The sequence below is a fragment of the Felis catus genome, chromosome C2 (genome assembly GCF_018350175.1).
Source record: "Felis catus isolate Fca126 chromosome C2, F.catus_Fca126_mat1.0, whole genome shotgun sequence".
Taxonomy (NCBI): Eukaryota; Metazoa; Chordata; class Mammalia; order Carnivora; family Felidae; genus Felis; species Felis catus.
Window position 1 is genome coordinate 75,024,574 of NC_058376.1, and position 16,323 is coordinate 75,040,896.

At 38.7% G+C, this 16,323-nt stretch overlaps 1 protein-coding gene and 1 long non-coding RNA gene across 2 annotated transcripts in view; one reads left to right on the top strand and one right to left on the bottom strand.

Moving 5' to 3' along the window:
- Window positions 1–14,205, top strand: part of LOC123380052 (ATPase 13A5) — a 92,131-nt gene extending 77,926 nt beyond the window's left edge. Inside the window, 4 exon segments of the mRNA XM_045037321.1 lie at window positions 2,404–2,643; window positions 8,220–8,308; window positions 10,637–10,717; window positions 12,594–14,205. Coding sequence (XP_044893256.1) covers window positions 2,404–2,643; window positions 8,220–8,308; window positions 10,637–10,717; window positions 12,594–12,854 — 671 coding nt within the window. The 3' untranslated portion in view covers window positions 12,855–14,205.
- On the bottom strand, window positions 5,941–7,983 carry LOC123379984. The gene is made up of 2 exons (XR_006585160.1): window positions 7,849–7,983; window positions 5,941–6,727 (listed from the first exon to the last, which is right to left on the bottom strand). It is a non-coding gene; the product is annotated as an uncharacterized LOC123379984 (long non-coding RNA).
- Window positions 14,206–16,323: the final 2,118 nt, after the last annotated feature.

The window sequence follows — 16,323 nt, forward strand, 5'->3', positions numbered from 1 at the left end:
GGTCTACAGATACAGGTAAAGTTCAGTTTTTTTAGTTTTCCTTTTCTGAAGGTGATACAACGAGTGACCGATGTCACTGTACAACTTGGTTGAACATACACCCTAAATTTTTAATTAACAACAGTTGGGTCTCCAGGGTTCTATGCTACCAATGTCAGGATAGAACACCAAACACAGTTAATAGGTGGAGTCCTGGGGTGAGCCATGTCAGTGGGGGGGGGGGGAGAGAATCTTCACATTGGTTGTTAATGTGTAGACTAAATGTGTTTACTAAATGAATGCATTCATTCCCTGGTGGTTTGGCTATCATATAGACCAGAGGTCAGCAAACGTTTCTTACATAGGGCTAGACAGTAAATACTTTAGGCTCTGTGGACTAGACAGTGTCTGTTGCAATTACTCAGTACTACTGTTGTAGTGAAAAGCAGACATAGACAATCAATAAAAAGTAGGTGTGACTATGTTCCAATAAAACTTTATTTACAAAAAGAGGTGTTGAGTTGGATTTGGCCTATGGACTTAGCTGGCCCCTGATTTACAAGAGAGATTGGCTTAAATTAGCTTGAGTTTTTCAAAAGAATGTTAAAATTAAAATGTTTGTTGATGGTATCATTGTTCTCATTGCTTTGAACACTAGACTCGGGGCAAATCTTTACCACCCCGGGTTTTAATTTCTGTAAGGATAAATTAAGGGTAAAATGTGGGGAACTATACCATAGGTATTCAAACTACTTTCTTCTGAAAAGGCCTGCCTGACCTCCAAAAGGAAAGGCAGAAAAGGGACTGCTCTTTTTGAGGTAAGGCGTGGACAAACTCCCCTTCACAGACTCCATGATGCTCCTGAGGCACCGGAGCCCCAGCAACCAGTGAAAGATTGAAAACTACTGAATGATGTCTAAGATTGCCATTTATACCCTAAATTCAGCAATTCAAGTATTATTGCTTGGAGTAGAGAATTCATTTTTGTCTCAAAACCAGATTTTTCTCCTCATCGGAAGGCATATATTCAGATAAGTAAAATTCTGAATCTGGGAGACAAGCAGGGATAGCTAAATGGATGATGGCTAGGTAGTCCTGCCTTTAAAACTAACCATGCAACACTAGACTCTCTTATCTGCAATGTAAGTATAACAGATTAAATATATTTTTGTGTTAAACTCTATAATTCAGGCCTTCTGGTCTATCTGTCCCCTTTGTGCAAAAACATTTTGTGACTACTGATTATTTGTTTCATTAATGTACTCAGCAAACATTAATTGAACATCTACCATATGCCAAACACATTGCGAGACCCTAGGGAACCAAAGATATTAAGACTTAAGTCTATTTATTGGGAACTAATTTCATCTATAAACAAGAGTAAAAAGTTTCAAGCTGAACAAGAAAGCTGATACAAACTAATTTGTGAGTTTGGAGATTAAAAAAAATAAACATTGCAAATAGATCAATATGGACTGGGAAGGCTCATCTTTTAAACAAATGTTTTTCTGAGCAACTATTCTGTGGCATTTCTGTGCTAGGTGTTAAGGCATTGTAAATTTGGGTAAAATCACAACAAAGTAAACCCAAAAGAGAAATTCCATATTCAAGGAACTCTCATCCCAGGGGTGGAAAATAAAAAACATGTGAATGAATAATTGCAGAACAATGAGCTAAATACAGCACTAGAAGCAAGAACAGAGAGCAGTAGGCAAACTTTCCAGTGAACTAAAGACAACAGAGGGATGGAGACGGAATAGAGTATTCGACTCAGGCGTGTGCAAACTGTAGTACTTGGGGAACAGAAAGTTTTCCTATGTGTTTGGAGTATAAGGAGCAGAGGAGGGCTGGCAAAAGATAAGGGCAGGAAGCCAGATTCGAAGATTTCTGGGCTTGCCTGAGAAGTTGGCATTTAATTTATTAGCAAAATAGAGCCACTGACACTCAGAAACAGGAGAGGGTCATTCTTGGATCCTCAGGAAGAGAGTGATATAGAGCAGAAGATTCATAATCAGGACCTAAGGTAGTAGGCTTATATTAGTCCTCAGAAGAGAAAACAACACATACATACTCTCTCTCTCTCTCTCTCTCTCTCTCTCTCACACACACACACACGTGCCCACCACAACCCTCCCCCAACATGCACTAGTGCACACACATGGGCAGCCATGGTTCATTTGTTCTGAACTGAAAGGGATTTCATAGAAAATTATCATCCAAGCCCTTTCAACACAAATCACTTGTTCTAAATGGTATGATAGACAAAGAATAATTTTGACTTGTTCTAATTGTTATTTCTGCTTTGTCATTGCAAGAGGTGAACAAAATATGTCTTGGTAGTTACTGGCTGGGACAATCTGAAAGCTGAGACCCCATGGCAGTGATAAACTTTTTTTGTTTTCCCGCCACCTGGATAAAAATGGAATAGAAAATCCCATGATTGTTGGCGATTCTCTTGTAGTAAGTGCTTTCTGGACAACCAAAGTAATTTCTCAATGAATGTGAGTTTGGAGAGAAATGGGACTGAAAATGCAACGCTGGTTCCTGGTTCAGTTTTAAGTTTTGAGAGTACCACACTGTGGCCCCTCACCACCATCAACTGTATCACAGCAGCATTTATCTTCTCTAAGGGAAAGCCATTTCGAAAACCCATCTACACAAACTGTGAGTATATGAAGTTTAATTTTCCTTCCATTTCCCCACCCTCCCCAGAGTTGCAGTTCAGTGGTACAGTGATGGCTGAACTCTGGAATGAAGTATCTACAAATGGTTGTATAATGCTTTTGTGACTTGCTCTCATTCTTACAAGCTCTCCCTCTAGTTATCCACCATTTTTTTTTGTTCTTTTCTTTCACTTTCTGTATTTTCTCAGCGTTATCTTGCAATTAAAAAAGAGGGGCGCCTGGGTGGCTCAGTAGGTTAAGCGTCTGACTTCGGCTCAGGTCATCATCTTGCAGGTCCTGAGTTTGAGCCCCACATCAGGCTCTGTGCTGACAGCTCAGAGCCTGGTGTCTGTTTCAGATTCTGTGTCTCCCTTTCTTTCTGCCCCTCCCCCACTTGCACTCTGTCTCTCTCTCTCCCAAAAATAAATACACGTTAAAAAAATTTTTTTAAATGTAATTCCATTTAAAGTGTTTTTTTTTTTAATGGAGTATTGAAGGATAATTTTCATGAGTGGTAGAAACCTGGGCAGGAAACTCCTTATGTGCAGATACACACATGCATTATTAAATAGTTAGGAGTCCTGTCCTGTTGTGAGTCATCAAGAATGATTTTGAGTATATATATCCTGATACTTTGTAAAAGACTTTTCTAACCAATTCAGATACAACTTGACCTCTTTGTAGCTTCACAACATTGGGCAAGTTACTTTATTCTGTGCATTTCTTGAATCACCAGTGAGGATGAACACATTTTCATGATTTTAGCCATCTCTTCTCTGAATTGCCTACGTACATTTTTATCCATTCTTTTCCAACAGGGTCACTCTTCTATGTCTTATTTATTTGTATGAGTTGTTTATTCCTTTGCGATTGTCTTCGCATTGCCTTTAGGCACAGAGAAGTTTTTCCCATTGCAAAATCAGGTAGATTAGCATTTCTCTTGTTTTTTAAATTTCTTTTAATGCTTTTTAAATCTAACTTCATCATACAGTTTGAAGTAGAGATCAAACTACTTTATCTAACTAGTGGCTCGTTTTCCCAGCAGATTTTATTACTTAATATTTCTTTTCATCATTTATTTCCCAACTGATTATATGCCACCTTTATCATACCTACATATTCATGTATACTTATGGCTTCATTATATACATAATTTATATTATGTGAGTTTTTATGTTATATACTAACATATTAATTTATATACAATTAATTAGTTCCTAGACTATCTTTTCTGTCTCATTAACATGCCAGCTTATTCTTGGTCTATCACTATACTTTAAAAATTATAGTTTCATTTATTTAGCTACAGTTTTATAATGTTTTAATAAGCAGTTAGATTGATGTATCTTCATTACTCTTCAGTTTTCAAACATTTTTTACTTCTCTTTCTTGTTCATCTTTCCAGATAAACTCTAGAATAAATTGTAAGGCTTTTTTAAAATTCCTTTTTTGAATTTTGATACTTTGGGGAAATTGTAATGTTTACACAATTAAGTCCTCAGTTTTAAAGACATATTATATTATGCTTCTCCATTTGTTCATTCTTTATTTAAAAAAAATTTTTTTTAATGTTTGTTTTTGAGAGAAAAGAGGGCACGGCAAAGAGAAAGCCGAAGCAGGCTCCGGGCTCTGTGCTGTCAGCACAAACCCCTAGATGGGGCTTGAACTCAGGAACTGTGAGATCATGACCTGAGCTGAAGTCGGACACTCAACCAACTGAGCCACCCAGGCCCCTCAAATTTTATAGCTTTTTGATATCTGCATTTCCTGTTGGATTGATTTTGCGTGTGTGGGTAGTGGTTTGTTAGGTTATTAAGCTTGAAAACTCTTACTTTTTCTTTCCTGGGGAAAAAAAAAACTTTATAGATGTATATGGTCTATTCTTGACAATTTGCAAGAACCCAGTAAAATAATCTGGCTCTATATCCTTCCTTTGAAAGAATTGGTTTTTTTTTAAAGGACTAATTTGTTACCCTCTTTCTATTATTTTATTTTATTTTATTTTATTTTATTTTATTTTATTTTATTTTATTGTTTTAATGTTTATTTACTTTTGAGAGAGAGAGAGACAAAGTGTGAGTGGGGGAGGAACAGAGAGGGAGACAAAGAATGCAAAGCAGGCTCCAGGCTCTGAGCTGTCTGCACAGAGCCTGACAGGGAGCTCAAACTCAGGGGCTTCGAGATCATGACCTGAGTTAAAGTCGGACATTTAGCTGATTGACCCACCCAGGTGCCCCAAATTATCCTGTTTTTAAACTGTGTTTTCACATAACAAGTTTTCCCCCAGATATTTCTAGTTCATTGAGATTATTGAGTCTCAGCATAAGATTTTGAGTCGTATGTTCTTATAATGTTATTGCCTTTTATAACTCTTTTAATATTCTCATCCTGTATGTGTTACCTTTCATATATTCTTACAAGAACTATATTTTTGCTGGTTTTCTTTAAAAGACCAGTTCTCAGATTTAATAAATTCTGTATGCTTTCTCTTTTCTAACTTATTAAATTTTGTTTTTTTCATTCTTTTTCTTCCTTCTTACTTTCTCTGAAAAAATTGTAATGTTTGAATTGACTTTATAATGTAAGTATTTTCTTTTGATTCTTGTGAAACAAGAAAATCATTCAAGATCGACAAAGTTTGGGCCACGTTCTTTACATTTTCACATGTCTCTATGACTTGATTTCTTCTCTGACCCACCTAGTTTTCAGAATAGAGAGGTTTCCTTTTCAAGTGGAAAGGGATGTCATTTTCATTCCTCTAGTCCTCTTTATTCAACAGTCTGCAAATGGACTTGATTTGCTTTTTTTTGTCCCAGCTGATGTTTTGAATTTTGTGTTAAATCTGTATGTTAGAAGGGATTTTTCATTAAATTTAGTTAATAATTTCTAGTTTTATTGTCCTGATCAGAGAACCTGGCCTTTAAAATTTCTGCTCTGGGGAATTTACTATAGTTTTGCCATCGTATGGCATAACCTGTAATCTGTAATTTTCTAAATAAGTCATAGATATTAGAAAAGTAAACCTCATTCCTATTCCTAAATTAGAAACATACCTTTACTATGTTAAACTAGTTTTAGTAATTATTTACCATTCTATCTATTGTCACTACCACACCCCATTTTTTTTTTTTTGGTACAGCTGTTTTTTCAAAGGTTTTGAGAGCATGCTAAGACCTTCCTTTCATTTTATATTTTCTATAAACTTCTTCCTGATTTTCTTATGATATTTTTTAGTTTTGATTCAGTGTTTGATAATGCCCTTGGCTCTTGTCACAACAAATCAAGATTCTGCTTTATGTTTTAAGGGAAATCACTTATAGTCCTTTTTTTTGATTGTGAATGTATTTTACAAGGAGGATATGATATATTACTTTGGCAAGTACTTTAGTTTGAACAGTAACTACAAAGCTTTTTACATACATTGAATTAAGTGAGAACCGAATTAGTTACATCATAGTGACTTAAAGCTTGTGGGTAAACTCAAGTCCTACATCGAAAATAACTGAAAATCTTAAGTTAAAAACAAGTTTTATAAACAAATATTCTAACAACAGAATCTCCTAATAAGTCATTTAGTCTCAAAAGTCCTTGGAACTTTCTATTACAATATCAAGCAATTTTATTTTCAACTCTGTATCTTTCTTGATAGCCTTTGGCAGATCAACTTTATAATGAGACGATCTAGAAAGAATACAAACTTAATCTTTATGGAAACAGATGTGACTATTTGCAAACCCTTCCCTTCCTTGCAAACAATCTGTAGTGTCTTGCCCAGGACATGTCTTCCCAAATGACGTGTGCAAAAAGAGTACCATTCTTTCAAGCTTCCTCATCAACAGCAACTGATCTAGGGAGGCAACATTCACTTCCGTTTATCATTATGTTCTCCAATCAAAGCTGAATTACATGAAGGCCTTATAATTTTCCTTCCACACTGGTCATTCGTGTGCCCACCTGGCCTGCTTTTCAGATCATTAGTCTAAGGATGGTGTGATGTGTCCAGCACTCCACTCAGTTGCTGTGACTACCAGGCCTTCGTCAGGATGGGCACTTGGGGCATCATCTTCTTCCCAACATCTGGGTCCCTGGGACATGGAAACAATGACATAAATGAAAAATCCACACAGCCATCTCCTGGTCTCTTCTTACCCAGCTGCACACATTATTTGGGGAAATAAGCGATCCTGGTGCCCCTGCTTTTTCTTCTCTCTGCTTCACACCCCCCCCAAGCAAGCCTGGCTCTTCTTCTGGGAGGTGTGGCATCTAGCTGTATATATCAAGTGAAGCTTGGATGAATATGAGGGGGTGTGTAGGTGCACAGGGGTGAAACAGCTTTGATGTCTTCACAAAAATAGGGCCAGCTGCAGAGGCACTGTCATCTCCGATTTTTGGTTGGTATAGACCTGTATAGAGTTGGGGGCTGGCAGGCCATAAACCTTGGAATAAATGAAGTAGAGAGAATACAAGAGAACATCCAGTTTGTTTGTTTGTTTATAAATTTTAGAGTGTGTTAGGATCCTTTATATCATGGCAACACTGATGAAATCCAATTGTTTGGGCCTGAAGGTGCTAACCTCATCAGAAAACCTTTGTAAGGCCCATCTACAAAGTGTGTAAAAGCTCTGTGGATGCAGACGTGGGTAGGGCCGGAGGGATAAAAACAGTGGTGTTGGCACAGTGCATCCTGGGAAGTTTAAGCTTCCTAAAGCAAAGCCATTCGGGCAGGTTGGAGAGAAAGAACCCAGCAGATGTACATGATAGCTCCTCATGCTTTCAATTCAGAGTCCTACAGAAGGGCATACAAAGTCACTTTTAAGTGGTTACAGTCTAGTAGATGCATAAAGGAAGATCTTGCAAAGCAAGGTGTTACATAACCCTATGAAAGAAAACTTTGTGAGAGAGGCCTGGGTAGTCCTTAAAAAGAACGTGGTGTCTGAATTGGGCTTTTTAAGAAAAATTTAAGAAAAACTGCCAAGACATAAAGAATATCCGCTACACAGGGTACTTCGTGAACAAAGTCCTCCGTGGAAGTAGCAGGTTTGTGATTTAACCCCCCTCCAACACATAAGAAGGAGCAATAAGAGACTAGAACAGAAAGGCTGATGGAAATTGGATTCCATTCAAGGAAGGCCTTGAATGTCAGTTGAAGACCCTTGGACTTTATTCTCCAGGCAACAAAGAATGCAATGATACTAAGAGGACTGACCGTTCATCCATTCATGCACAATTCACCAGACACGCAGTGATAAAGCATTGGGGCTTCTCTGGTGACCCTTCACGTAGGCTGGTCACTGCAGGGCGTCCCGGCCCTCCTGGACTTCTCAGCTGACGTGAATCCCTTTATGGAGTGTCTTGTATTAGATCAGCAGTTTTCCATAGCACGCCTTTCAAAGGAAAGATGTGAAGCTGTCACCTTTGTCTGGTAAGCATTAGAACATATTTTAAAACATATGAGGATCTATCAAAACATCTGAAGATATAGCCGATATTTGCCCAACAGAGATGATTCTGCAGTGTGTGCCAAATTATATGAAACATTCGTTTAGCATCTAAAAATAACGTTTGGTGTTTCTTCAGATATATTCTCATTTCTGCTGATATCTGCCTTGGGCCTCACAGTTTTCATTCTGTTTTCTGACTTTCAAGATATATATCGTGGAATGGAGGTAAGTGGTATTCATTTCCACCTCTGGAGTGACTCATATGTGCAATGGGACCATATTTGTACTGTAATTTGCAAGTCAGGCATTACCGTATTCTCTCCAACCATTTCACATTGTCGAGGCTATTCTGACTTCCTAGAGGAACAAATTACTCATCACACGTATGCTAACCTCTGCTTGTTCCCATATCATCTGTATTATCAATTTGGAAAATTTATCCTATTCACACGTAAAAATGCTTTTGGATACTTTATTCATCCATGTTATGCTAATATGATAAACTGATGTGCTAATTCAGTAATTCTTCAAGTGTCGTTTTTTAAACATAAAGTAGAAATCCTTTATAATGTAGTTGTAAGGAGTAAGAAAAAGTTGACTTGTAAGCCAATCAGGTTCTGTCTGTCAGACATTGACTATGGGGAGATTTATTTCAGTGGGCATCATTTAATCCAAGGGGTGGTGGGTTAAAATAAAATTTAAGAAGAGGTCATTGAACCCATTCTTAGAGCCAGCATTGTGGGAGAAATGAAAGAGAGGGATTGACTCGACTTGCAGTCTATAGTTTTGTTGAGGACATTGTGTCCTATGCGAGTGAAATGACATGGCCACCTGGGACCACCTGTGCTTGTAGAGGGTGTAGAGAGAAGTGGGAAGAACACAGGAAGGAGGAGCTCTCAAGGGGCCTGTACGCTGTACCATCATGGAGGGCCTCATGGAGCAGGCTCAACTTGATCTGGGTCCACAAGATAGGCTGGATTTTGCTAGGTAGGAGGTAAGGGTATTTCAAACCAGGAGAACAGCCTGAGCACAAGCAGAGAGGGCTGCAAGAATCTCTTTTGTCTTGGAAATGCAAAAGAATGTAAGGTGGCTGAAATAAAAATCGAAAGCAAGGCTTGTTTCACAGAATGCTTGGAAGATTGGCAAAGCCTGAGGCTACATGCTGCGGAATGTGAGGAAGGCGTGGTGTGGCTGGACAAAGGTGGCCAGGGGAGTTTGGGCTTTCTCCTGAGAGCAACAGAGAGTCAAGGAACATATCTGAGCAGGCTTTCCAGCAGGGCTTTTAGGACAGCCTGATTACGTGATGGCAGCCTAATTACGTGATGCTATATACTTGAGCAGAGAGTCTATGGAGGGAGATGCATTTAGGAAATGAGAGTCTAGACCATTTAGTCACTTACAAGACATTATGAGGCTCCAGAGCATGCTTGTCACTAGCGAGCCCAAGATGTGTAAGGCGTGGGCACAGCCCTTCAGTTCAGAGGTTAGGAAGGAAGAGCATCCCGTGGGCAGATAATTCCAAAGCAGTGTGACAAGTGTTTCCAGGCCAAGGGATGGAGAGGAGTCTTCTCAGATCAGGGCAGGAGCTGCAGGGAGGGGAAGGATCAGGTTCTCCACTACGCTCTGACCCACTGCCAGATCTCACAACGGTCTCCAGACAGCTCTGCACCCAGGTGCTCTGTCTCACAACCCTGAGAAAGGCAGTCTCTACATGAGGGGAGGAAATAAAGCGCAATAACCCGCTCGGGATGCGAATTGACTGGGGATGAGAATTGCAAGGGGGCAATCAGATGCTGTGGAGGATCTGTGGTTTTAGTCCTAACAACAGCTCAGCCCCCATGTTTGACTTTGGGATCAGAAAGGGGGCTGTGGGAGTAGTCTCTTGCCACTGATGCCAGCATGGGAAGTTGTAGTGTTAATACCTATCAGTTATTCATAATTGGTGTCCAATAGGTACCCTTGAAATCCTTAAAAGAGGTGGGTTGTGTGCGTTCAACTTTGATAAAGCCATTAGACTTAGGACTCGGAACCTTTGTTCAGAAATTTTCCACCTGGTATCAAAAGCAACTGATAAACCTCTTTGACCTTTATGTTTTACACATACGTCAATCTCACTGAATGAATGAACTCCAAGTAGATTTTAACTTTGGGAGGATTAGAAGTGATAGCATTATTAGATGAATGACTTTATCCTGCATCCTCTTACCTCCATTTGAAAAGATAAAAATGAAGAGAGACACACAGGTTCCAAAGTGTTTTGTCCCATGTCTGTGACCCATGGCACATTTTACCGAATGTTTACTCTCAGGCAGTGGAGGAAACACAGGCCAAGAGGCAGTCAGTTCTCATTTGAATTCTGGCTCTGTTTATTGATTGACTTTGCATCCTTAGGCAAAGCACTGACCTCATCTTTGAAGTGGAGAAAGCAATGCCTACCCTCCGAGCTCAGAGAGCTGTTACAAATACATAAATTGAATAAGATAATGTTTATTTGTGTGTGTTTTCAAAATTTAAGGTCTGCATGGTATAAAGCTAAGAATCTTTTTTTACCAGTTCATCCCAACACTGGCATCATGGAGGGTTTCGATTTTGGTGGCAGCCATCACCCAATTCTGTGTGGCCTTCCTCGTAGAGGTAAATTTCTTACAATTTTCCGAGAAAATAAACAAATAAAGGGTGTCATTCTCAACAGGTACCTGTTTTTTAGATGGACCGTTTTTGTCTCCCAAAGTGACAGTTATTAATGGTTTGTAAGAACTGTGTATGTTCTCTTTGGGGGAAACACTTGCAGAGTGATTTAAACTTCTCTAAAGGCTGCATAGAAATATTCATAGGATCCATGTTGAGCATGGAAGGCAAAACATCAAAATAACTCTAATTTTTGTCTCCCATGAAGGCATCGTAGTGTATTTTTCTAGTATTACCAATAAGCTAGTAGAGACTAGACCAGGTGACCTACAAGCTCTAAAATTCAATGAGACCTTTCAGCGTGAAGAGCTGTTTTCAGAAGGGCTTCCTTAAGAGTGGAAGGAAACCATTGCTCATCTAGTCAATTCTTACTCTTGAAAGTCTTCCCCTATAGTATTTTTCTTCTATACACTGTCATTAAATGACTTTACCTACTCAGTGAAAGTCCTGGGTATTATTTTTTAAGGGACGGTTTAAAAAAAAAGATTCTTGTATTGTAAATCCCTTGGGAAAAGGGTTCAAACAAATCTATGTACATATATGTGTGTGTGTGACACATACATCATTGTATACAATGAGTGTAAAATTTCTCATACTCTAAGGAATTACATTTGAGACTATGTATACTTTTATGTATTTTATTTTTTTAAATTTTTTATTCATTTATTTTGATAGAACATGAGAGGAAGAAAGGCAGAGAGAGATGGGGAGAGAAAATCCCAAGAAGGCTCTCTGCTGACAGCATAGAGCCCAATGAAGGGCTCGATCTCACAAACTGTGAAATCACTACCTGAGCCAAAAATCAAGAGTCAGATGCTTAACCAACTGAGTAGCCCAGGTGCCTGAGACTATATAGATTTTCAAATAATCCTAAAGGGGAGGAAAAAAAGTCTACATGTATGAAGTTTTTCATCGTAGTATTATCTATGGTGGTAAAATTTCATTTTATCTTAATTATAAAACATTTTAATGTTTATTTATTTTTGAGAGAGTGTGAGCAGGGGAGAGGCAGAGAGGGAAAGAGACACAGAATCAGAAACAGGCTCCAGTCTGAGCTGTCAGTACAGAGGCTGATGCGGGCTCGAACCCATGAACCATGAGATCGTGACCTGAGCCAAAGTTGGACGCTTAACCAACTCAGCCATGTTGGTAAAATTTTAGATTCAACCTATATGTTCAAAAGTAGAGATGGTGTTTGTTTAAATTAATCGTTATACACCAATTTGAAAAAATGGTATAGGATCATTAAAAGTGATTATTTAGAAGACTGTGGCTACATGTGAAAGTCTAGCATAACCAGAAGTGGAATGCAAAATTTGACCATTCCTATTATAAATGTGTAAACATTGTGAGTGCATGTGAACATAGAAAAAAGAGAACCCTCACCAAACGGAAAGCAAAACCCATTTGATTTCTAGAGTTCCGCCATTCATTCAACAAACCATCAGGTGGCACCTTGTAAGTGGCCTGTGGCAGGTAGCAGTGATTTTTTTTTTTCCTTTTCTCGATTTTGAGAATATTTTGTTATCATTTCAGTCTGGCAGTAAAGTAATTCTAAGTGAATCACCAGCCAGGATTTAACTAGGAAATCTGTAGAAATGAAAGGCTGTAAGCTTTTGGTGTGAACACAAGCACACTGCCTTCTCAAGGGAGAGAACTAAGGAGCTGCTAGACTAGGTGGGGACAGCAGGGAGTAAAGTTGCTGCAGAAGCAGCTTTAAATAAGTACATCTGAGAGACAGGCCTCGGGCGGGCGGTGAGCACCCTGGCTGCAGGGGAATGTGGAAAGATGGTTTGATTGTTTTCTCCACCTGATTTCTCAGGATTTCATCCTTCAAAATCGAAAGCTCTGGCTATGGATCAAAAAAGAATTTGGATTCTATTCTAAAAGTCAATATAGGCACTGGCAAAAAACGCTGGCGGAAGATTCCACCTGGCCTCCCACAAACAGAACGGATTATTCAGGTGATGGTGAATATGGATTCTACATCAACCGTGGCTATGAAAGCCCTGAAGAGATTCCAAAAGCGAAACTCGGATTGGAAGGCCAAACCACAGAACAGCATTTTTGGACCAGGCTGTAATCAGAATTATTGTCATATGGGGTTAACAGCATCTCCTTGCTCCCAGAAACTAACATATTGTGGAGAGGTGATGACAGTCTACCTCTACCTTTATCCATCAGAGAATTCAAGGTGCATTTCTCGATGTATTGAACCTTGCAAAAAAGAACCTTAAATATGCTTATTTTGACTGTATCCTCCACTACTGAGGAAAAACATGAACTTCCTCGATTGTCTTTTTTTTCCCTTAATATTGCATACCATTATCCTGGCGGAAATGCCCAAGCTTTTATGGTAGTGAAATTAGTGGTATGAACATCAGTAGAAGGAAATTTCAAGAAGAGTTTGGTCTTTGAAAGTTTCACCAATATATCTTTAATTCACAGACAAATAAAAGAATAAGTCTTTCTATCAATAAATTATCACAAGTTTACTGAACCTTATATTCACTTGTGAAGACCATTTATGTACCTATCTTTTCCCAAGGTCACAAAATTCCTCTTTTTGCTTCTTTTGTATGGCTTTAATAAAGAAAGAAGAACTGAGATTTCCTTCAGAAAAATTAACTCTGTAATAAGTAGAGAATGATGGAGGTGCCTGTTAACTGCCTATAATCTTGGCTTGGGCACAGCTTATATCTAAGCCAACTCCACTGATGTTGGCATCACCCAAAGTATATTGTTTTGGGGCAGTGAGCCTGAACGTCCGTGGTAGAGCACAAAGATAATGGGATAAATGTTAAAATATACTTTTCACTTAAAGAAGCATGACACTTTGTTATTTGTTGCTATGGACAGATGAAACCCTCAGGTTCTAAGTCAAAAAATTGGTTCAAACTCAGCATTGCTCATCTTAAAACACAACCCTGGGGAAGGGACTCCTAATGTTTGTGTCTACAGCATGACAAGCATCAGGCTGCTGAACGACCTCAAGTCCCATTTCGTCTTTTCATTATTTTACTCAATCATTATGTGCACACTAATGGCCACAAGAAAAGGTATATCCTCTGTAAATATATTCTGTATGCTATTACCTTTAATATATATCTACCTCTCGGTGACCTTGAGAGGACATACATCTCTAGTGAACCTTTTAAATTAGCTAGTAGGCTTTCCTTGTGACCATAAATTGAGTTTTGCTAATTTAACAGATCTTTAATGGCTCATAGGCAATTAGCTAACCAGTTCTATCCCACGAGCTCCAGTTATGTGCCTAATACTGTGATGGATGCATTCAATAATGCCTTTATAATTCTGTAATCCTTAGAGCTGAAAAAATGTTTTTAACATTTCAGCAATGCATTGCTGTATATAGTACTATATACTTTGTTATACACACCAGCAGCATAAATGCAAATTCCTATAAAAACAAACCCTTTTTATTTGCATTTTATTTGCTTTTTAACCTTTTCTTGGGTGGATGGCTTTAGAGAGGGATTATTTTAAAACGTGTCTAATTTAGTGACTACCAATGAAAGATGAAAAGACAAAGCAGAGTTCTAGATTAAGAAATGTATGCCAACCTAAAATATATGGCAGCTCAGATTTCTTGAACTGGCATATTTGTATTTAGTAATTTGACCTTCAGAATCAGAAGGTTCAATTGACACACTATGACATTTAGATAACATAAAAAGATTTAAAAAATCTTTATTCAATAAATGTACAGCCTCCCTTGCCCAGTTTTTCCAACACCCTATTAGTTATCTGATGGATGATGATATTTATTTCATAGATCTTTTTTGTGTGTGTGTGGGGAGGGCACATAATAAAGTTGAACTCTATGCTTGACTTTGCTGAAAGTACTCTCAGAGAAGGGCTTAATAGTCTTGGAAGAAATGTTTGATAAAAGCACAATGAGCATGACCCTGGACAGTCTTAAGCTGCCCATCATGAAGAATGGACATTTTTATGGGAAAACTGATGACTAACTTTCTGAGCTTTCCTCTCGGTGAACACCACTGGAGCCTGAACACGACCTATGTGGAAAGGTATCATCGAATTCAATTCAGAAGTGCATTTGTGACCCAGCATAGCTAGGACTGCCTGTGGAGTGGAGGGGTCTAGAATTCACTAGTAAGGTTTGACCTGAAGATCCTCAGGAGCTCCTTTCTGTCTCCACTTCCATTCCCTCTCCCATCGGCTGGCGTGGTAATCCCACCACACCCGAGTCTCCTGCTTTGGGTAAAATTTGCCCTCTGCGGTCATACTTTATTAAAAGGTAAGCACACCCTGGGAAAGGTAACACATTACAATCTCACCCTAATTTGACAATATTAGAAAAATTCCTTTTTTTTTTTTACTATTACTTGAAAGGAGAGCATAAAAGGAAGAAGAAACTTAATGTAGAATAAAAATGAAGGGGTGACTTTGGATCACGGTATCCGGTAGAAGACACCCACCCCTCCCAGAGGACAAGTGGAGGAAGAGGGAGTTTGGGGGTTATCTGGAGACAGAACTGGTGTCATAAGAAAGGGAACGGATTAGACAGGGAACAAGGAAGAGAGATGGGGTCCCTATCATTAATAGGGTCATAGACCCTATCTATTCATTGAGTCTTCTGTTTAGTTACTTTATCTACCGCGTTCCTTATTCCCCGATCATACCCTCTCACCCCCATTTAATTGAACTTTTTCTTTGTTTAATGTCATGCTTTTAATTATGACATAAGAAGGATATCATTGCTTAGCAGTGTGGTTGGTAGGGTAATGTTACAATGTCTGATACAATCCTAGGGTATCAAGACCTGCATTCACTTTTTTCCACCTGCTGCCAACAGGAATTGCATTGGGAACATATTAAAAAGTAATTTGTTTCATTTAACATATAATCAACAAAATGCAAGAATAAAATCATGACACTCCTTGACTTACAGTAAAAGCCTTAAACAGTAACACGAGATATTGTTTTCTAAAAATGGCATTTGAAACCTACATTTAATGATCTCTTGTTAGGGTTAAAAGGGTCAAACCCCCGAAATACTTCAAAGGAAACAATGTAGCTCCGTAGAACAGAACAACCCACTCTTGCTGTTCACTCCTGACAAATGAGTGACTTCCAGGGAAATCTGGATCCCAAACACCAGAGCAAAGGATCCCAACTCCCATCTGCTCCACCCCCATCTGCACAGGAACTAGGAGCTAGGAGTCCACCCTCAAATGGATTGTGAATCAAAGCTCCTCAAACTGCCTAACCAAATGCTCAATTTCCCAGTTTCTTTTTTTTTTAATATGAAATTTGTTGTCAAATTGGTTTCCATACAACACCCAGTGCTCATCCCAACAGGTGGCCACCTCAATGCCCATCAATTTCCCAGTTTCTTTTCTGTTCAGTTAGATGTCAATCTCAACAATTTGGGAATCTTAACATTTCTTTTAAAACCACATACAAATGGCTCTTCATTCCTCTGGCAAGTACAAAATAGCCCACCCTCAGGAGAAAGGAAACCAATATTTATGGTAAAAGACAAAATATGATGTGATTGTGTTAAG